Below are 22,272 nucleotides of genomic sequence, written 5' to 3' on the forward strand. Positions count from 1 at the left end.
CCCACACTGTTGAACCATAGTCCTATAGTCTGGATTAGCAAATAGCAGGAATTAGTATTTTAGTTGACTCCATTGTTATTTTGCTATAAATCTCTAAACCTGTTTTTCAGAGCATTCCCATCCTGGCCAGAAAGTCAACCTCAGGAATAGAAAGGGCAACTAATTTCACAATTTTCAAGTCAAAGAAGCAGAAGTTGTATTTATCAATTTATTCTGAATTAGTAATTTAAGAAACCATTACAGCAATATAGTGTTAACAATCCTACTACCTACAGAACTTATTAGCACTAGGTAAGCCAGTCTCAGAAATTGCTTGTATTAATTTTTGACCTATAATAACTTTATTTGAGAAGGCACGGGGGAATGTAGGTATAAGATTTTCAAATAATCTTTTCATTAATTTAGAAGACTCCCAGGCATCAAAAAAATTTTATATATATATATATATATATATATGGTTTATTTAAAATGAACAGCCACCGACCTCACCAGACAGGAAATGTCATATTCCAGTGAGAGTACCCCACCCCCACCCCCACTCACCTTGGAATTTCCGTGAGCTGAGCAGTTTAGGTCAGAGCGCTGGGTTAAAACCAGCCCCATGTTGGAAGCATGCAGCTAAGCATTGTGGCTATGGCCTTCCCTGCCTCACCAGGAAAAAAAAAAACAAGGATTTACATATGTGTTCTACAGTTTGAGGGAGGAAGAGAATTTTTTTTCTTTATACCTTCATGCTGAAGAAAAGCCCTAAGTAGATCAATAGGGGTTCCGTCCCTTACCTACCGGATCGCCCCAGTTCGTTCTTTCCCTCTGGGCTAACAGGAGGGGCCTCCCCTCCCAGGTCTGGGGCTTGGCGGGCTGGCAGCTCCCCCGCCCCCACGCAGCTGCCTGGGCGCCACTGCGCAGCTGTCCCAGTCCGTTACCATGGCAACTGGCAGCCTTACTAGACTAAGAGGGAGAGGCAAATGAAAAAGTTAAAAGGCTTAACTTTCCTTTTCACTGCAGACTGGGTGGAGAAGTTGGAAGGTACCTCCCTTGGCCCCAAGGCCAAGGCTTTCAGAGCTCAGGGGAGTTAGTTCTTTGATTTAAAGTCCAAAATTTAGGCTTATTCCTCTAAAAGCTGTGAATTAATCAATAGCATTTTAGGACCACCTAACAGGATCACAGTTCACTGACGGGGGGAGGGGTAAGAGAAGGCTCTTACAACCACCCTCCTCTAGAAGCACTTTGGACAAAGCTTTTTCCACCGTCTGTCACTGTACAGTTAATTAAAATTGCTTGAGGGAAAGAAGCAACAGGAAAAGGGAGAGGGGGAAGTATTTTAATGATACTATGTCACTTTTCTTGTTCGAGAGAATTACAACAGAACTAGAACCCAAAGACTTAAAACAATAGCTGGGTATGCATCCAGGGCCTTATATAGACTACTGAGCTACATCCCAACTCACAAAAGAACCCTTCAATTGAATTTACAGGTGAGAAAAATTAGTCCTTTAGTTTAAAAAAAAAGAAAAAAATAGGGTGAGCAAGTTGGCCACAGCCATTATGGTTAAATTGAAGTATTTTGTTAGTTATGCCTGTTGGTTTTTCTTGTAATGCTATAAAATAAACTTTTAGCAATTTATATTAGTAATCCTAAAACCTAAGGAAAGGAGGACATAATAATAACAGGAAGAAGATTAAGCACGACGAACCACATAGCTGGTTCATGGCCAGCCTGTGTCACATGACACCAGATTACAATACACGGTGTTCTTTCACCTGACTGCAACAAACATCTTAGAGATCCAAAACTGTATTTGCTCCACATTCAGAAATTTAAAACTTTGTGGTGCCAGACCCTCCTCATGCATGCTAATGCTGCTTCCACCGGAGAACACAAAAAAGAAGGTGGGCTTTACTTTGTCAGGGGCCAGAGAGATGGATAAATCAATGATTTTAAACACTTACTGCTCTTGTGGAGAGGACCAGGGTTCAGCTCCCAGCACCTCACAACCACCTGTAACTCCAGTCCCATGGGATCTGACACCCTCGTCTAGCATCTGAGGGCAACAGGCATGTATGTGGTATGCAGACATATATGCAAGCAAACACTCATACACATAAAATTAAAAAAACAAAAAAAAAACAAGAACAAGTCACCATACCATAGAGATACACTACAACCATGTTTATGGCAATGCTATCCATAACAGCTAAAATACAGAACCTAGGCATCCAGCAACAGAGGGGTGGGTAAATAAAATGCATATATACACAATGAAATCTTTTTCAGACACGAAGAATAAAGTTATATCATTTTCAGGAAAACGGATGTAACTGGAGATAATCATATAAAAACAAGCCAGTCTCAGAAAGATAAATATAGTATGTTCTCTCAATGGTGGCTCCTAGTTCTAATAGAAACATATAAAATCATGTATGTAGAACTAAATCTGTATAAGGGGAGAAAAGGCACTAAAAAAAGAGGGGAGAGAAATGGGAGGACAATATATCACACATACCTGTATAAGAACCTAAGAAATGAAGGCCTGCCTTACCAGGTGGTACACACCTTCACTCACAGTACCCAAGATCTCTCAGTTTAAGGCCAATGGGTGGGGGGAGCTTCGAAAGTAGAAAATGGTGGTAATTTTGGCCATCAAATAGAAGTATCAGGGGCTGGGCAACAGTGGCACATACCTTTACATATATATTTATTTATTCTGTCTCTGTGTGTGTGTGTGTGTATTCGTGTCCCGCCCAAAAGAGGGCATCTGTTTCCCTGGCTGTCTTGGAACTCACTATTTAAACCAAACTGGCCTTGAACTCACACACCTCTGTCTGTCTGCCTCTGCCTCCTAGGTGCTGGGATTAGAGGTGTGTACCGCTATGTAGAGCACCATCACAGCCTTTTAACCTATATATCTATATCCAGATGGATGCCTGCCATACCATGGTGTGCTTATGGGGCTGATTTTCTCCTCCTACTATGTGAGTTCCAGACATTGAATGAAGCTTATCAGGCTGAGCAGCAGACTCCTTTACCCAGAGCTATTTCCCCAAACAGTGTGCAGTGTGCAGTGTTCTGCGGGACTGCCATCATTCAAAAGGTGGAAGAGAAAACCACCACTAGCTCACACATGTGAGGCCCATCAGGGCTACAATGATTGCCATAAAAACTAAAGAGGTCTTGAGACAATGGTTCAGCGGTTAACGGCTTGCTGCTGCTCTTCAGAGGCTAAGTTCTCAGCACCCATAACTACCTGTAATTCCAGCTCCAGGGGATCTGATGTCCTCTTCTAGCTTCCATGAGCACCCCAAGCACACACACAAAAGCAAAAAACTTTCTTTAACCAACTCTTTTTTCTTTTCTTTTCGAGAACAGGGTCTGTGTAGCTCTGGCTGTCCTCAAATTCACAGAGCTCCACTTCCCTCTGCTACCTGCCACCCCAGTGCTGGGACTGTCATGCCTGTCCTCACCTCTTGTATTTAAGAAATGTGAATATATCACTAGAGAAATTAAAATAGGGTCAAGGTAGTAACTTGCTAGGCACAACTGATCTTGAACAACTAAGCTTTCTACCCAATCTCAGTACCACTGAAACAGGACAAACAGCTGGGAGCAGCAGCAAAGGCCTGCGATCCCAGCACTTGGAGAGCAGAGTCAGGGCCAGGTGGGTTCATTGTTAAAAGCCAGCCTTGTTTTACAGAGTGAATTCCAGGCCAGTCAGAGATACATAGCAAGATCTTGTCTCGGAAGAAAAAAGAAATCAGAAAAGAAAAGAAAATCCAGGATTGGAGATAGCTCAGCAGTGAAGAGCACCCACAGAGTGGCTTTACAATATCTCTAACTCCAGACCCAGGGTCTGACATCCTCCTTTGACCTCTGCCAGCACAAGGGGTCCACAAACACACACATAAGCAAAACATTGATACATATAAAATAAAAATAAATCTTGAAAAGAAAAACCTTGAGTAATAAATCCCCACGGCCTACCCAATAAGAAAAGAATTGAACTCATTGAAAAAGCTCTATCATAGGCAGCCATTAAGATGGCTCAGCTGCTATGCAAGCCTGATGATGACCCAAGTGTGATCTCCAGATCCCAAAGGTGGAAGGAGAGCACTGAGACTACAAAGTTGTCTTCTGACTTTACACATTTGCCATGGTGTGCATCCCTAGCTACACAGCAGACACACATGTGTACATGCACACACAAACACACAACAGCGTACAAAATATTCTTGTTATCTACCTTTACCTTTATAAAACACCAGGAAATAAAAGGTTCAGATGTACTAACTCCCATTCATCTAAAGCAGAACAGGCTGAAGGACATGTGAGTCAAGGCCCCTCTCTCTATGGGAAATGGGTTTTGTAACAGCTGACAAATCAAATTGGCCTGATGCCAGGAATCAGAGTCCAACCATAATATTCTTTAAAGAATGGTGTGCAACTGTCTTGTAAATCTCCTGAGCAGACTCAGACCAGGAGCTGGCTAGGATGACGACACAGTTCTGATGGAACGCGTCTATCTTAACCGTGAAGTTCCAGATCTGCTCAGGACCAGCAGTGAGAAATGAGAACTGCAACCAGACATGGAGGGGACATAATTCTCTTTTACAGTGCAACCCAGTGGATTAGGGTCAAATGGAACACAAAGCCAATCGGAAAATTTAAGGCTAGAGCCTGGACCAGATAAAGCATCAAGGCTGGTGGTTCAAGCTGAGCCTGGAAGGGAGGAGCATTCTGGTATGAGAAATGAGATCTGGGTGGCAGGATGAGGAGCGATTAAAGCAGAATCCTGATACTATGGCAGAACAAGGGAGAACGAGCCTTATCCTTATGGAAATCTTCGTGGGAAGGGGTGAGAACTCTCAAATTTCTGGAGAGCCTTTTGAAGGGAAACAGCTTTCAGTCATTTCTAGTAAAGGATTATACACCATAGACTGCAGCAACTAGAACCATAGGACCAAAAGAAGAGCTCCAACAGACCTTCCCAGGCAAATTCACATTATAGGTTCCTCAACAAGGGAGGTGGACAGAAGTCAGTCCTGGAAAAACATCAAAGAATTTCATGGTCAAGCAGAGTCACACTGATTCCAAACCATTGACAAGGGATTCTTTTTTTGTTGTTTTGTTTTTCAAAACAAGGTTTCTCAGAGGTCGTCTGCCTCTCCCTACCAAGTGCTGAGAGTAAAGGGGTGCACACCACCGCCTGCTGACAAGGGATTCTTTAACGGATGAAATCTTTAAAAATCATGGTGGTGCTAGCACACACCTTTAAACCCAATACTCAGAGGGCAGAGGGAAATGGATCTCTGTAAGTTTGAGGCCAGTCTGGTCTACAGAACTAGTTCGAGGACAGTGAGGGCAACACAGAGAAACTGTCTCGAAACTGCCCCCATACACACAAACAAAAAAAGTGTGGGGGCCGGGCGGTGGTGGCGCACGCCTTTAATCCCAGCACTCGGGAGGCAGAGGCAAGCGGATCTCTGTGAGTTCGAGACCAGCCTGGTCTACAGAGCTAGTTCCAGGACAAGCTCCAAAACCACAGAGAAACCGTCTCGAAAAAAAAAAAAAAAAGTGTGGGGGAGGGGACATGCAGAAAGAAGAGAAGGAATACAATTCTACTTAAGATTAAGGCAAAAACAAACAAACAAAAAAAACCCAAACACTTAAAATCGGGGCTGGAGAGATGGTTCAGTGGTTAAGAGCATTCATTGCCTGCTCTTCCAAAGGTCCTGAGTTCAATTCCCAGCAACTACATGGTGGCTCACAACCATCTGTAATGAGGTCTGGTGCCCTCTTCTGGCTAACTGTATACATAATAAATAAATAAATAAATATTTAAAAAAAAGAAAAAAAAAACACTTAAAATCCGTTGGTCGTAGCCAGGCGGCGGTGGCGCACGCCTTTAATCCCAGCACTTGGGAGGCAGAGGCAGGTGGATCTTTGTGAGTTCGAGGCCAACCTGGTCTACAAGAGCTAGTTCCAGGACAGGCTCCAAAGCAACAGAGAAACCCTGTCTCGAAAAAAACAAAAACAAAAAATCAAAATCCGTTGGTCCTTGTCAATTCAAAACAGTAGGTATAATGGCCAGCAGTCAGTATTAACTAATCACGGAACTAAAGCCACCCACAAGTCCCTGGTGTCAGAGTCTGCTCCAGCCCCTCCATCCTGTTTGCTACTTTTCAATACCAGCTGTCCTGGCTTTTTTTTTTTTTTAAAGGATCATGAAACATCAGGTGCATTTTTTTCCATTACCAATTAAAGAACAAAAGTGATAGAGATGATAACTAACTGATAAAATTATTCACTGCATCACTCACCAAATTATTCGGAAGTGGTATCCAGATGGATTATCAATGAATTCTCCATTTTTGAATCACAGTAAGAATTCTGTAAGCCAGCTCAGGATGACTTGGGATGCAGAGAAAGGAGAATCTATGTAAGTTTGAGCCCAGCCTGGTCTACAAAGCAATTTCTCGGACAGCCAGGGCTATTACACAGAGAAGCCCTGTCTTGAAAAACAAAAAAAGTAGCAAAATTTTTCCAGACAGCAAGCCCCAGCTAAAAATCAGAGGAAGAGAAAACACATACAAAGCTCACCTTTATCATACAATATGCTATTGACCAGTGGCTTCGCATGGCACAGGCTTCCTCCCCTCTATTTCCTCTTCCCCCCTGACAGGTTCTCTCTGTATATATACCTACTATGTTGCCCTTCAATTTGCAGTAATCCTCCTGCCTCTGCCTGCCTAGTTCTGGGATTGCTGGCAACACAACACTCTACTCAAAGAGAAACTTCAGTTTCTTCTCTAAGATCCTTCGGGAGAGAGAGCAGTTCAGGGTAGCTGGGCATGGTAGTATACTTGGGAGGCTCAAGTGGAAAAATCAGCATAAGTAAGAGGCTAACCTGGGCTATTGTCTAAGATCTTGTCTCAAGAAACTACAAGTAAAACCAATTTTGCAGCTGATGTAAAGCTTCAATTGTTGGTTACAGTCCTAACTTCTAAAGCGCTCTATGCAGACAGTCTTAAGTAATGAACAGATACGCAAACAAGCCAAAAACTGCTTATGTTTTTTTGCTCTTTATGGATCTTGAAGTACCAACGGTCTTAGGTATGAAACACATACAGCATAAAAATATTTTATCTTGCACTGGATTTATGATTTCTAAACTACTGGTCATATGGCACTTTAACAAAAACATGGCAGAGAATTTTCACTACAATTGTCCAGGTTGGCTCAGGTTTTGTTACAGGGATAACTATCATTCTATCTATACCAGAAGCAGATGAGCACCCAATTTAAGAAGAGTCAAAAGCTTTTAAAATGTCTATGTTAGAGACTTGGATTTGCAAAGAGCCCTATCATTAACAAACACACATAAACAACACAAATGTATTACAGTAGAGGAAAGAGCAACTACAGATGAAGTGCCCTCCCTGTGGACAGCAGGACAGCAGTTACAGCTCAACCCTTTTTTTTTTTTTTTTTTTAGTTTTTCGAGACAGGGTTTCTCTGTGGTTTTGGAGCCTGTCCTGGAACTAGCTCTTGTAGACCAGGCTGGTTTTTTTTTTTTCTTTAGTTTTTACAGCTCAACCCTTTAAAATCAGACTGAGTGGCTGAGACTGAAATCTAGGAGTAAAGGGAATGCTGGCCATGTGCAAAGCTCTGAGCACAACCCCTAGAACATCCCAACAATGAGATGCTAAAGGCATTGTTTCAACCAACCATACAACATAACTACTGGTTATATAAGCATCCTGCTACAATGAACAAAGGAGGAAAGATCTTTATTTGGCTTTTGTTTTTGAGACAAGGTCTCATTTTGTCTCACCCTTTAGACGGACAACAGTGCTGTTTGTGTTTCCAGAGCACTGGGGTTACAGGTATTATCCAGTCTCCTTCTTTTTTTCTTCCAGATTAAGACATAGACCACTTGTTAAAGGACATTCTGTAATTCCACTGGAGATGTATGTGCCTCCTCCCCAAATTTGACCTTGGGGGTTAAAAATAATCCCAGCATTTGGGAGGCAGAGGCAGGCAGACCTCTGTGTGTTCAAGGCCAGTCTGGTCTACAGAGTGAGTTCCAGGGAAGCCAAGACTACACAAAGAACCCCCCTAAAAAGATATATTAATATAGACTTAAGCTCAGAGAAAAGAAAGACAGCTTTAAGAAGCACATGGTGGGGGTTGGGGGTGAATAAGGCATAATCAAGACTGGGTTTGGGTCCTCAGCAGACACTGACCCTGACCGTTATTATTTATGATGAACGTGGACTACAATCTCAATTCTCAGAACAACTTGACACATCGGTCTGATAAACTGGTATTTTTAGCAACACACACAAATTCTTATCTCAAATAAAGGTTATTTGAATTTTTGTTCCCTATTATTAAAATCTACTGAATTTCTCCTCTTAAGTGTAAGCTGTAATGAAGTTTGGTTAGGGTACTGGGAAATCAATCCTTGGGCAGATACTGTATCCTCAACTGCTCCAAGATTTATGAGAAAGTAGAACTTGGCATCATCATTGGAATGTTTCTCAAATGGTAACTCAGGAATGTCCTTATCTTACAGCCCCACTCTCAAGGGGGTGTTAATTCCATACGCACTCCTCTTTCAATGTGATGAAACATGAACTAATAAACCTGCCACCTTACAGACACAGACACACACCACATCCTGCGATTTCATCATAAATAAATCTTAAGAAAAATGGGCAACAAAAATGTTTGGGTAGATTACCATGAATTTATGAATATCACTTTGACAGATCATCTGAGGCCAGGTGTAGTGGTACACATATAATCCCAGCACTCTGAAGACAGAGGCAAATACATCTTTTTGAGTTTGAGGTCATCTTGGTCTATTCAGTGAGTTCCAAGTCAGCCAGAGTTACACAGCAGACCCTGTTTCCAAAAACAAACAAACAAACAAACAAACAGCCCTTTGTCTAAATAAAACTATGACCATGCATAAAACACTTTGCAATCATCCAACCTTGGGGCGGTGGTGTGCACGCCTTTAATGTCAGCAGCACTAGGGAGGCAGAGACAGGCGAAAATCTGTGAGTTCAAAGCCAGCTCCGGAACAGCCAGGAATACACAGAGAAATCCTATCTCAAAAAAACCAAAAACCAAACAAAATACCAGTCATAAAGCTCAGTCTTTTATCCTGGTGTTGTTTCCAGTTTTTAGACTTAAATGGCTTAGGGCTTACAAAGACCCCTTCAGGTCATTTCAACTAATCATCTATTTTTAAGGAAGAGCCTATATAGACTAAGGCAATTTAGATTTGCTCAATAATCTGTTTAGCAAAGACATAAAAATTAACTTACATAACCACAATCTAAAATGTTTCTACTTTAACTGTTGAGAATATTTATAAGTCTATATACTACAATCTGATTAATACACGCTGACAAGAAAGGAATCTTTACATGATTGAAGTAAGAAATACCTCAGACTGGTAAACTTCCATGAATAAAGAGAGCATTCCTTCAAATAGGGCACAATATGGCGCTTGGCAATCACCTTGGTGTATTTGCGAAATGAATTATATTGAAGTCATGCCCTACATTTTAGATAAATAAAACCAAGCCAGTATTGAATTTCTTTCATCCCATACAAGCGTATCCGTGGCAGCTACTGGGCCATCAATTATGGTCCTGACCAATTTTGCTTTGTGGCAATTTTAAAGCTGTTAAAACACACACAATAATAGGTGATGATAGGAGGAGCAAACCACACCAGAAGTTACTGAACCTTGCAGGGCTTTGCAATATTGACATTTAAGTGTGAGTTACTATGGCACAATATAATAAAAGTGTGCTCTACACTTCAAATATATTGATAGTAAATGCAAAGAGAGGCTACCATCAGATAAATGACCAAGAGGATGGCTGATATCAGACCATCTAGCTCTTCAAGTGTTTTGATGTGTTATTTAAGCCAAGTAAGATGTTTTCTTTTTGTCCAGTTTCCAACCACACTCCCAATTCAAATTCTGTGCCAAAGAGATGATTAATACAGTCATTCTGTTCCTTTTTGAAAACTTTAGCAGACTGGGGATATTATTAAGAGCCTAATAAGTATCAAGTACTGCATGGGCACTAAATCTACTGTCTTCAACTTTTAGGCTAAAAACATCAGAGTTTCTTCTTGGTTAAGTCAGTGCTTCCATAAAGGTTGCCCCCCGAAGCCTTCCCAAAAGACTACACAGGTTTTGGAAGCAGCACCTTAGGTGCTAAGGGGCAGTGCACGTGAGATGACCACAAGGCTGAGTATTCAACCCCCAGGTGCCACCAAGCCAAACCAAAAGAGCAGAAAGGCAACAAGTTTGTCAAACTAGTAGCAATCAGGAGGCTGAAGCAAAAGATCATTGAATGTTCAAGGCCAGCCAAGGCTACAAATAGTGAATTCCACCACAGCCTTGAGCTACAGTGTAACTGTCTCAGAAGGAAAAGGAAAAGCTACTTAAAAGGTGACTTTACAGTTCTTACTTGGGAGACAGAGTGAATCTCTGTGAGTTAGAGGTCAACCAGGTTCCAGGTCAGCCAAGGCTACACAGAGAAACCTTGCTTCCTCAAAAAAATTAGGACGAAACAAAAAGAAAGTAATTTAACATTTTTTTTTAAAACTGGGGGCTGGAGCATAGCTGGGCTGTTAAGAGCAGCTGCTGGTCTCAGAGGAATAGGTTAGGTTCCCAGCACTCAGCAGCCCACAGGTGAAGACAGCTAGAATATAGCAACAGTGTCTTGGTAACTATAGTTCCAGGCCCACTCACATCCACTTCTGATCTTTACAGGCACCAGACAAGCACGTGGCACATATACATACATTGGTACAAAGATACTCATACATAAAATAAATAAGTCTCATTTTTAAAACATTTATTTATTTGTCTATTCTTGTATATATGGGATTCTCCTTGTATGCTATGAATATGTTTTATTACCACTGGTTAACAAAGAAGCTGCTTTGGCCTATGGCAGGGCAGAATATAGCAAGGCAGAAATTCCAAGCAGAAGTAGAGAAGTAAAGTAGGTGGAGTCAGGAGACACCAAGTAGTTGCCAAAGGAGACAGATGCTGGAACCTTACTGGTAGACCACAGCTTCATAGTGATACATACATTAAAAGAAATGGGTTAATTTAAGATGTAAGAGTTAGTTAATAAGAAGCCTGAGCTAACAAGTCAAACAGTGTTGTAATTAATATATTTTCTGTGTAATTATTCAGTCCTGGGCAGCCAGGAAACAAACAAGCAGTCTCAGGTTACAGGTATGTTTTTGTGGTTTGTGCCACAGCATTCCTGTGGAGATCAAAGGACAATTTGCAGAAGTTGGTTTCTCTTTTCACCATGTGGGTCCTGGGATGGACCTCAGACCATCAGGAATGGCGTTGGGTAAGCGCTGTTATCTGCTAAACCTCATTGCCAAGTCCAAAGGCAACTAAACAACAAGGTGTCTACCACTACTAGATAAACCAGACTAGCCTCTGCCTCCAGAATTAAATGCCTTGTCACCAAGCCCAACCCAAAGGCAACTTCCTAATACTGGAAAGATGAAGACTGTAATAAGTAAATTAAAGATGAAACTGAACAGCTCACTTAACTTTAAATGTCATCACTGCTCTGGTCTGCTGTGGGGAGTGAGAGGTAAAACAAAGCAATTTGGGCATAGGTTTTCATCAGACATGAAAACATGGGATGGGGGTCTCACTTTGTAGCCAGGACTGGTCTCCAATGTGCAACAGTCCTGCTGCCTAGTCCTCCTAGGATGAGAGAAGCACCATCCCAAGCTTTCTAATGTTTAGTGCTCTTTGAAAAGTCTAAAGGATCAACAGTAGCATCAATCTCTTGTTCCAAATAATGGTTATTTATGTGTTCTATTTTTCTTGATTTATCAATTCTCAAATAACTTTCAGGTTGGTTTTTCTGTTCTTGTCTACTGAAATAGGATCTCACTACATAGCCCAGGTTGTCCTTGACCTCACGTGATCCTCCTACCTCAGCCTCTCAAATTCTTTCTTGCTGGGGTGGTGCTGGGAATATACTGAGCCAGCACCTTGCATAAACAAAAGCTTTGAGCTACACTCCCAGTAGCTTTGGTGCTATATAGTATTCCAAATATTTGGAGACTTACTAACATGTAACTAATTTCTAAGACAACTGCATTAAGGTCACAAATACTTTATATGAGCCTTTAGTCCCAGCACTCAGGAGGCAGAGGCAGGTGGATCTTAGTGAGTTTGAGGTCAGCCTGGTCTACAAGAGCTAGTTCCAGTACAGTAGGACTGTTACACAGAGACACTCTGTCTGGGGAGGGGGTGGAGAAAAAGAAGAAATACTTTATATGATAGCACCCTTTTGAATGAGACTTAAATATTCCATAATATTTTAAAACATTTCCCTGTTATGTGAACTATTCTTCAAGTGTCAATTATGTCAGACTAGTTGATAATGTTCTCTTCTTTTTCCATACTTTTCTACACATTTGTTTTTATCAAATAGTTAAATTTCCAAACATAATCACGGATATCTGCTATTTCCCTTTTATCTTTTTTCCTTCATGAATTGTGAGCACCTCCCCCCCCCCAGGCTGAGAATCAAACCCTGGGCCTAACACTCTCTCACTGAGCTTCATTCCCAGCCCCTGAAGCTTTTATTATTAGCTGTATAAACATTTAAGATTATTATGTCCTGGGCTGGAGAGATGGCTCAGTGGTAAAGAGCATTGCCTGCTCTTCCAAAGGTCCTGAGTTCAATTCCCAGCAACCACATGGTGGCTCACAACCATCTGGAATGAGGTCTGGTGCCCTCTTCTGGCCTGTAGACATACACACAGACAGAATATTGTATACATAATAAATAAATAAATATTTAAAAAAAAAAAAAAAAAAAAAAAAGATTATTATGTCCTCTTGATGAACTGATTTCTTAATTAACTAACCTGCTGTTATTTGTCCAACCTATCTCATAGGTCTGTTATGGAAAAAGAACAAGAAAGCACGTTGGAAACAGAGGCAAAAATTTGACAATAAAGGAATTTAAAAAAATAATTTAATGAATTTTCTGAATTATCTCTAAGTTTATCTATGTTGTCTCCAGCTACTCATATAAATGAGGCTTACTATGTTTTATCAGATCTTTAGACATAATTTATTGTTGTAAGATACTGAACAAATTAGCAAATTCACCCTCCACAACTCTCTGTGAAATGAGTCTTAATGATTTAGGGATGAAATAAGGCACGCCAAGTTCAAGGATTTCCTTCAGAAACTAAACTTTTGATTTCCCAGCCTGTTAGCTGACCTCTGTAGTACAGAGCATTTTATTCCAACATAATTATATCCGTTGGCTCAGATACAAAAGAGCTGGACTCTGAGGACTGTAGATTACCATCAGGGAGACTTGAATTCAATGTGCTTCCTTGGCTTTATGGAAAAAAATGGGTGGACTATTTGCTATGACTGACCTTGAAACAACCTTTCCAAGGACACCTTATCAATTTCATAAATTCTAGTATCCTTCATAGCTATGAAACATAATAACACACACTCAGCAAATCTGTATATTAAAACTGCATGTGAAGAGCCAGGTGGTGGCGCACGCCTTTAATCCCAGCACTCAGGAGGCAGAGGCGGGTGGATCTCTGTGAGTTCGAGGCCAGCCTGGTCTACAAGGACAGGGTCTAAAAGCTACAGTGAAACCCTGTGGGGGGGGGGGGGAGGGACAAAACTCCAGGCCCTGCATGTGCTCTTTATCCCACTTATGTATGACCTGTTTAAGATAGAAAATACGTGAGTGCGTAATTCTGATTAACTACTTATTACTACAAAGGAAAGTTCAGAATACACGGCCCCCAAATTCAGCAAAAGGTTCATGATATATTTAAGCAGTTTTGTCTGTCTATGTTAATAGTTCAAGGAGTTTAGAATCAACCAGTAAGTCAATTTTATGCCTCTCAAGTTCTACACAAAAATGCTACAGTACTACACTGGTCAAAGTGTTAGAATAAATTATTATTGAGAAAGGGTCTTACTACATAGCTTTGGCTGGCCTAAAAATGGGTATATAGACCAGGCTGGCCGCAAGCTGAGAGATCTTTCTGCCTCCCAAGTGCAAGAATTAATGGCATATAGCATCAAGCTTGGCTTGTTTTGCATTTTTAATTATCAGCATTAAAAAAAAATCTAGGCCAGCTGGTCTACGGAGCAAGTTTCTGGATAGCCAGAGCTACACAGAAAAAAACCCTTTCTCAAAAAACAAAACAAAACAAAACAAAAAAAGAGTAGAGAAACTGATCCTGAGTCACCCCAGAGGGTCTTAAGTATGATCATATTTATGAGACAGAATTTCCAGACAGGCATACAACGAACAGAATGAAAATAACAAAGGGGTCAAGCGGTGGTGTCGCACGCCTTCAATCCCAGCACTCGGGAAGCAGAGGCAGGTGGATCTCTGTGAGTTCGAGGCCAGCCTGGTCTTTAGAAACAGTTCCAGGATAGGCTCCAAAGCTACAAAGAAACCCTGTCTCGAAAAACCAAAAAACCAAAAACAACAGCAAAGGGATCTCATGCTATAAGCCAAGGGATGATGACCACCAGAAGCAAGAAAAGCAACATCCTCTTGCTAAAGCCTGTACAATAGCTTCAAGACTTTTAAACTGGGTGGCGGTGGTACACGCCTTTAATCCCAGCATTTGGGAGGCAGAGGCAGGCAGATCTCTGTGGCCAGCCTGGTCTACAAGAGCTAGTTCCAGGACAGGTTCCAGAGCCACAGAGAAACCCTGTCTCATCCCCACCCCCCCCCAAAAAAAAAAGACTTGTGTTTTTTTTTTGTTTTTTGTTTTTGAGATAGGGTCTTATCAAGGAGCAGAAGTTGATGCTATACTAACCATCCTCCACCTTAATGTCTTCATTTTTTTTGTTTGTTTTTTGAGTCCTGGCTGTCCTGGGACTCGTTCTATAAACCATATTGGCCTCAAACTCAAAGAGATCCATTTACTTGCCTCCCAAGTGCTGGGATTAAAAACATGCGCTACCACCACCCAGCTGTTTCTTTTATTTTTGACACAGGGTTTCACTATATAGCTCTTGCTGTCCTGAAACACACTACATAGACCAGGCTTGTCTCAAACTTAGAGAGCTGTGTGTCTCATAATACTGAGTTCTGTGATTAAAGGCACATGTCACCACACCCAACCTAATTTTTTTTTTTTGAGACAGGGGCTCACTATGTTGACCAGGTTGGCTTCCTTGGTCTCAAAGTCAAAGATTCACCTACCTCTGCCTCCCAAGTGTCGTACTATTGCAATGAACCTTTAATCCCTCATTTCAATAGGTAAATTAAAAACAAAAAAAACAGTCTACAGCCAGGTGCAGTGGCACATGCCTTTAATCCTAGCATTTGGGAGGCAGAAGCAGGCGGATCTTTGTAAATTCCAGATGAGCCAAGACGATACAATGAGACCTTGTCTCAAAAAAAACACGATACACTTTGTTCAAAATAAACGTACAGACCTAAGAGGGCTAATATTTACATAGCTGCTAACAAGAACAGTGTAGGTTTTTCCACAAATGGAAAGGGGGTTGAGCTCCTGGATAGACTAACATAGGCACAGTTGTCATTGTGGGTGTTCTGACAGCACAATTGTAAAGTTGTCACCAGAAATGAATATGTGGCTTCAAGTGGCTTACAGAATGCAACAAATGCATAGCTTTTACTGTATACAAGCCAACTCTTCTCACAGTAACCCAGGTTCCTTTTTAAAAAGAATTTTAAAGATCCTATATGCCTGTGTGTTTGTACACGTAAGTGAAGTACCTAAGAGCAGGGGTTGAACCCCATGGAGCTGGAGTTACGGGTGGTTGTAGGTCATCTGACCTTAGATCCTTTATAAGAGCATCAAATGTTTTTAAATGCTTAGCCATCTCAAGCCCCTACACTCCCTCCCCTCTCCCCCGCGCAAGCAAACATGCATTTATCTCTCAGCTGCTGACTGCGGATGTGCTGTGACTCGATGTTTCAAGCTGCTGCCAGTGACTCCAGGCCCCGGAAACCAAGCTTCTTCCCGCAGCTCCATATCTGGGTCCCTCCTCGCCCCCGTGATGCACGCTTCCCTCTCTCACCTGCCTTGTGGATGGTAGCAGCTGCTGCAGCGACGGCTCAGACCCTGCGGTCAACCCTACCCCTACAATGAGTCATCTTTTTTTTTTTAAAGATTTATTTATTATGTATTGTGTTCTGTCTGCATGTATCCCTGAAGGTCAGAAGAGGGCACCAGATCTCATTACAGATGGTTATGAAGCCGGGCGGTGGTGGCGCACGCCTTTAATCCCAGCACTTGGGAGGCAGAGGCAGGCGGATCTCTGTGAGTTCGAGGCCAGCCTGGTCTACAAGAGCTAGTTCCAGGACAGGCTCCAAAACCACAGAGAAGCCCTGTCTCGAAAAACTAAAAAAAAATAAATAAAAAAAAAAATAAAATAAAAAATAAAAAAAATAAAAATAAATAAAAAAGATGATTGGTCAGTCAAAAGTTATGAATACAATGTGTAATAGTTATACTGTATAAAATGATAGCTACATTGTTTTAAACTCAGTAGAGTGTAGCACTGACACAATTTTGAGAAAAGTGAATGTATACAAAGATTATCAAAAGAGCTGGGGGGTGGCGCACGCCTTTAATCCCAGCACTTGGGGAGGCAGAGGCAGACAGATCTCTGTGAGTTCGAGGCCAGCCTGGTCTACAAGAGCTAGTTTCAGGCTAGCTAGGGCTGTTACAAAGAGAAACCCTGACTCAAAAAAAAAAAAATCAAAAGAAAGAAAAAAATAGCAAAAGTGCTCTTTACAAAGTGGAGTTATGTAATCTTATTTAAAAATGTTATGCAGAGTATAGTGGTACCTTTAATCTTAGTACTCTGGAGGCAGAGGCAGATTGATCTCTGAGTTCAAGGCCTGGTCTACACAGTGAGTTTCAAGATAGTCAGGGCTATACAAAGAAACTGTCTCGAAAAATAACTAAAACCAAGCTAAGTGCTTACATAAAACACCTAAGAAAAAGACAGAAAGCAGGAGTTAGGGCTGTACTGTAGTTTGATGGCAGATCTCAGGATAAGCATGCATGATGGCCTACTGTTTAATCCCCAGCACCATGGCAATCTGAGGGTGGAGGATCACAAACTTGAGGCTGAGTCTCATAAAGCTTGCAGTGGCCTTTAACTCGCCAGCTGAGGATGGTTTTGACCTGGTCCTCTTCCTATTGCTCCTCTGCTACTGGGATTATAGGCCAGCACCACCATAACATCCTTTGATGGGGAGAGAATCCAGGACTCCATGCAAGATAGACCAGTGGTCTACCAACTGAGCTATATCCACAATCTTGAAACTGACCTGATTATTAAGAAATTGAAATAAGCAGGCGGTGGCAGGAAATAATCCTAGCAATTCATGAGACAGAGGCAGGCGGATCTCTGTGAGTCTGAGACCAGCCTGGTCTACAGAGCTAGTTCCAAGTCAGTCAGCGCTACACTGAGAAACCCTGTCTCAAACACACACACACACACAATAATTGAAACAATACATTACAGATAAGAACACAGTACTTCATATGCTTGTTTGGTGCAACTCATTTTAACATGTGTACAGACAGGAACAGAAGTCTGGTATGGTGGGGTCGTTATCATTAAGTAACCTCATCACCTGAGACTGAGGCAGGAGGATTGCTTCAAGTCAAGGCCAAACTGGGCTACATAAAGAGCTGACAACACACACAACAGAGACCTTGTTTGAAAAAAGGGGTTTGGAGGGGAGCAAAGACATGGCTCAGAAATTAAGGGCACTGACTGCTCTTCCAGAGAACCAGGGTTCAATTGCCAGCACCCACATGGCAGCTCACAACTGTCTGTAACTACAGTTCCAGGGGACCCAACACCCATAGCAAAACAGTAATGCACTTAAAGTTAAAATTAAAAATCAATAAAGAGCCGGACAGTGGTGGTGCATGCATTTAATGCCAGGCACCTGGGAGGCAGAGGCAGGCGGATCTCTGTGACTTCGAAACCAGCCTGGTCTACAAGAGCTAGTTCCAGGACAGGCTCCAATGTTAAAGAGAAACGCTGTCTCCAAAAACAAACAAAAAAAGGAGTCTGAAATATCATTCTAAAAGAATGTCAACACTGAACCGGGCGGTGGTAGCACAAGCCTTTAATACCAGCACTCAGGAAGCAGAGGCAAGTGGATCTCTGTGAGTTCGAGGCCAGCCTGGTCTAGAAAGTGAGTTCCAGGACGGGCTCCAAAAGCTACATAGAGAAATCTCAAAAACAAAAACAAACAAACAAACAACAACAACAAAAAAAAAACCCAAAGAATGCCAACACTGGGCAGAGTGGTTTATGTTATCACTTCCAGCACAAGTTTGAGGCCAGCCTGGTCTAAAGAGAGTTCCAGGGCATCCAGAACTGTTCACACACACACCCAGGACTGTTACACAGACAAAGTAAAGATAAAACAGAAAAAAAAATGTCAGGAAGGAGCTCATATCTGGTCAAAATAATGAGTTATCCAAGGCAGGGCTACCTCTCCAGCCCCTTATTTTTAATTTCATTAGCAAGCCATACAAACACAAGGTGTAATCAATCCTGTTTATTTAGATATGGTCTAACTGTATAGCCCTTGCATATCTGAAATTCACAAAGTGGACAAGACTAATCTTGAATTCAAAAATCAGCCTGCCACTGCCACCACAGGTGGCAGAATCGTATGTTACACTCCAAAAAAAAATAGTAAAAACCTTAGTAAAATTTTCCTTTTTATCCAAAGACAGAAAGGCTAATCTACACCAGAGGAAAAACAGGACTGGGATCCACCTATTAAAGACCTCACCTGGCCGGGCGGTGGTGGCGCACGCCTTTAATCCCAGCACTCGGGAGGCAGAGGCAGGCGGATCTCTGTGAGTTCGAGACCAGCCTGGTCTACAAGAGCTAGTTCCAGGACAGGCTCCAAAACCACAGAGAAACCCTGTCTCGAAAAATCAAAAATAAAATAAAATAAAATAAAATAAAGACCTCACCTCTGCCACACTGTTAGCTATCAACCTGCTAAAACATCTGGAAATAAGCTCTAGAGCGAGACTTCAGTTGTCACTTTTGGTATTGTTTTAAAACTAAAACATTAAAAACAAACAAACAAAAAGCAGAACAGCAGCGGTGCTCACCTCTAGTCCAGCACCTGGGAGGCACAAGGCAGGGGTTGTCTGAGTTCAAGACCAGTATGGCCTACTCCACACAAAGCAAGTTCCAGGACAGGCAGAGAAACCTCTCTGATTGCGGCTGCTCCCCAGACCTAACCCATCTGGAGACGGATGCCTGAGAAGGCTGAATTCTGGAGCTGAAGTCTGCAGCTGCATCATTAGCATAAGGAGGTAACCAGTTATAAAATGTTTGTCAAAGTACCCGTTAGTGTGGAAATGTCTATTCATTACAAATTTACCACAATCGGGCAGGCCTGATAGCATAGGCTTTTAACCCAGCACTCCAGGTGGGGAACAGGAAGATCTCTCTTCGTTTGAAGCCAGCCTGGGATACATAGTTTCTAAAAAAACAAAACACAAAACTAGGCTGAAATCATCAGTCTCACATACGATATTGGAAAGTATTTTCATTTCCCTTCTTGCTTTTTTTTTTTTTAAGGGTTTTCAAGACAAAATCTCACTATGTAGTTCTGGCTGTCCTGTAGACCAAGGTTGGCCTGAAGCTCACAGAGATCTGCCTGCTTCTGCCTCTCAAGTGCTGGAATTAAAGGTGTTCAAACTAAGCCAAGCTAAAAAGTATTTTTTTTTTTTAAATAACAAGTGCACCTCAAAAGTTATTCATTGTGTTGTTTTGGTTTTTGGAGACAGGGTTTCTCGGTAGTTTTAGAGCCTGTCCTGGAACTAGCTCTTGTAGAGCAGGCTGGCCTCAAACTCGGAGATCCGCCTGCCTCTGCCTCCCGAGTGCTGGGATTAAGTCCGGTATTTTAATATTTCCTCTTGACTCAAAATACATCAACAGACAGCTGGTAAATGAAAATTACAAATCTGTCCAGATCGTCTGGGAAGCGTGAACATTATCAACACCTGAGAGACTGCAGATAAAATAAAAAGCAACAAAGAATGACCTAAGAGACAAGGGAGCCTCCTGTCACCAATATCCTAAATATTTCCCAACTAAAGCAGCAGGACATCGTCAAGTGAACAGCAGAAAGAGGGGCTTAGGAGACCTTGAATGTTAAAAGATCATTAGAAGAAACTGTTCCTCAGAACTGAATGGTGGTGGCAGTGAGCACCTTCAATCCCAGCTCTCAGGAGACAGAAGCAGGCAGATGTCTGTGAGTTCGAGGCCGGCCTATTCCACTAAGTGAGTTCCAGCTCGGCCACTGCGGTTACACAGAGAAATCCTGTCTCAAGAAACTTTATATAAATAGCAGGTGGTGGTGGTTCACACCTTTAATCTCAGCACTTGGGAGGCAAGGGCAAGTGGACCTCTGTGAGTTCGAGGCCAGACTGGTTTACCGAGTGAGTTCCAGAGAAACCCTGTCTCGAAAAAAAAAAAAAAAAAAAATTAAAAAAAAAAAAGCCATCAAAGAGACTCTGATTAAAGAATTGGAAACATGGCTGATGGTGAGAAGTCAATGACTGGAAACAAAAAACAAATGAGTCCATTTTTTTTATTAATCTTTTCATTAACCCCTCAAATATCAGACATACAACAGGCCTCTACACCACTGTGTCCATAGAAACAACACTTTGATTTGCAGCCCTCAAAAACCTTTTCTGTGGCCACAGAAATACAGATGTGTCCCTCCTAACCGGTGGTAGTGTTAAGTATTTTTTTTAATGCTGTCCATTACAGGACTTACGTATCCATTTCACGCATAAATTTTAAATACCCCACTTTTTTTTTTTTTTTTTGTTTTTCGAGACAGGGTTTCTCTGTGGTTTTGGAGCCTGTCCTGGAACTAGCTCTTGTAGACCAGGCTGGTCTCGAACTCACAGAGATCCGCCTGCCTCTGCCTCCCGAGTGCTGGGATTAAAGGCGTGCGCCACCACCGCCCGGCCTAAATACCCCACTTTAAAAGTTTTCAAAAACCAAAGCCTCCCCTCTAAGTTCTTCAAAATATCAAATGCTGAGTGGGACGTACCGAAAAGAGTAAGGAAAATGACAAACTCAGGGGCACAAGGAAACATATGCTTTTGTTAAGGTGGTTTATGGACTGAATGCCTCCTTTATAGGAGTCACTGTAGATGAAATGTGCGGCCCATGACTCCATCCAGGGGTAAGAGCTCAGGGACAGTCCACATACAGGCTGCAGGGTTGGCTCGTGGATTAAACCTGCAGACTGCCTCTTGGAGAAGGCCGGCCTATCGCGCGCTCAGGGCTCATAGGCTCAGAGAGACGCAACTCAGGCGGGAAAAACCCGCCTCCGACATTCCGAGGCCCACGAGCCGCTCGGTAGGCAGCTATGGAAGACCCGATTGGCCTCGACACTCGCCAGTCTAACGCTCCGGTGGCGCAGCTCGAAAGAACCCGCAAGGATTAAAACATCCCGCCCCCAGTCCTCCGATTGGCTGTCCCAACCCTCCGCGGCCCCTTCCCTGTCGCTCCCTCCCTCCCCAGGCCAGCGATCCATTCATTTCGTACTTAACGAGTGCAATTGGAGCGGGTCCAAGACCTCGTACATGTAATCGAGACTCTCCGGCACTTACCCGGGATCTACAGTGATCACTCACACTAGGCCTGCACGGGTCCTCTATGGGAAAGCTGCACCACAAGCCACTGCTACCGCCGCCTTCTGCGCAACGCCAACCGCCCGCCAAAACGGATCCCTCCCTGCGCCTGCGCAACTAATCCCCCCCCCCTTTTTTTTTCTCCGCCCAAGACGCCTGCGCAAAACTGGACGCGTCTCCCGCCACTACGCAGGCGCCTCAGGTTCACACGGCTCTCCCGCCCGCCATTTCACGTGTTCCCGTAGGCAAGCGGAAATTCTTAGTGCGCCGGCGGAAACGCGCCATTTTATTACACATGCGCCCTATGGGTGGTGGCCGAAAAAGCGGTAGCGAACTACTTTATTAACGTATCGTGTTTTGCCAATTAAGTTTGTAATGTGAAGTCGCTGTAAAGTTATAAAAAACATTTAAAGACCTGGGCACATTCAAATATAAATGACTGGTTAGCTAGCCAATCGCTCCGGTTAGAAATGAGATCCGGAGGGGCGGAGACTGCGTAGAACGCCCAAACG

General features: G+C 42.6%; 1 protein-coding gene across 4 annotated transcripts in view; it reads right to left on the minus strand.

The window, feature by feature from the left end:
• The window catches only part of Cbx5 (chromobox 5), a 35,468-nt gene extending 13,605 nt beyond the window's left edge, over positions 1–21,863 (minus strand). The window contains exons 1-2 of one of the 4 annotated variants that reach the window (XM_041669739.1): positions 784–802; positions 544–643 (exon numbers count right to left, since the gene is read on the minus strand). In XM_041669739.1, the coding sequence (XP_041525673.1) occupies positions 544–603 (60 nt within the window). In that variant the 5' untranslated portion in view covers positions 604–643; positions 784–802. Of the gene's footprint in view, positions 1–543; positions 687–783; positions 871–21,739 lie in introns of those variants that run through there. The other 3 variants (XM_041669740.1, XM_041669741.1, XM_041669737.1) reach the window with 3 other exon arrangements.
• Positions 21,864–22,272: the final 409 nt, after the last annotated feature.

This window comes from Microtus oregoni, unplaced genomic scaffold (genome assembly GCF_018167655.1).
Source record: "Microtus oregoni isolate MIOR12 unplaced genomic scaffold, Mior012 000019F_ref0000042, whole genome shotgun sequence".
NCBI classification, from domain to species: Eukaryota; Metazoa; Chordata; class Mammalia; order Rodentia; family Cricetidae; genus Microtus; species Microtus oregoni.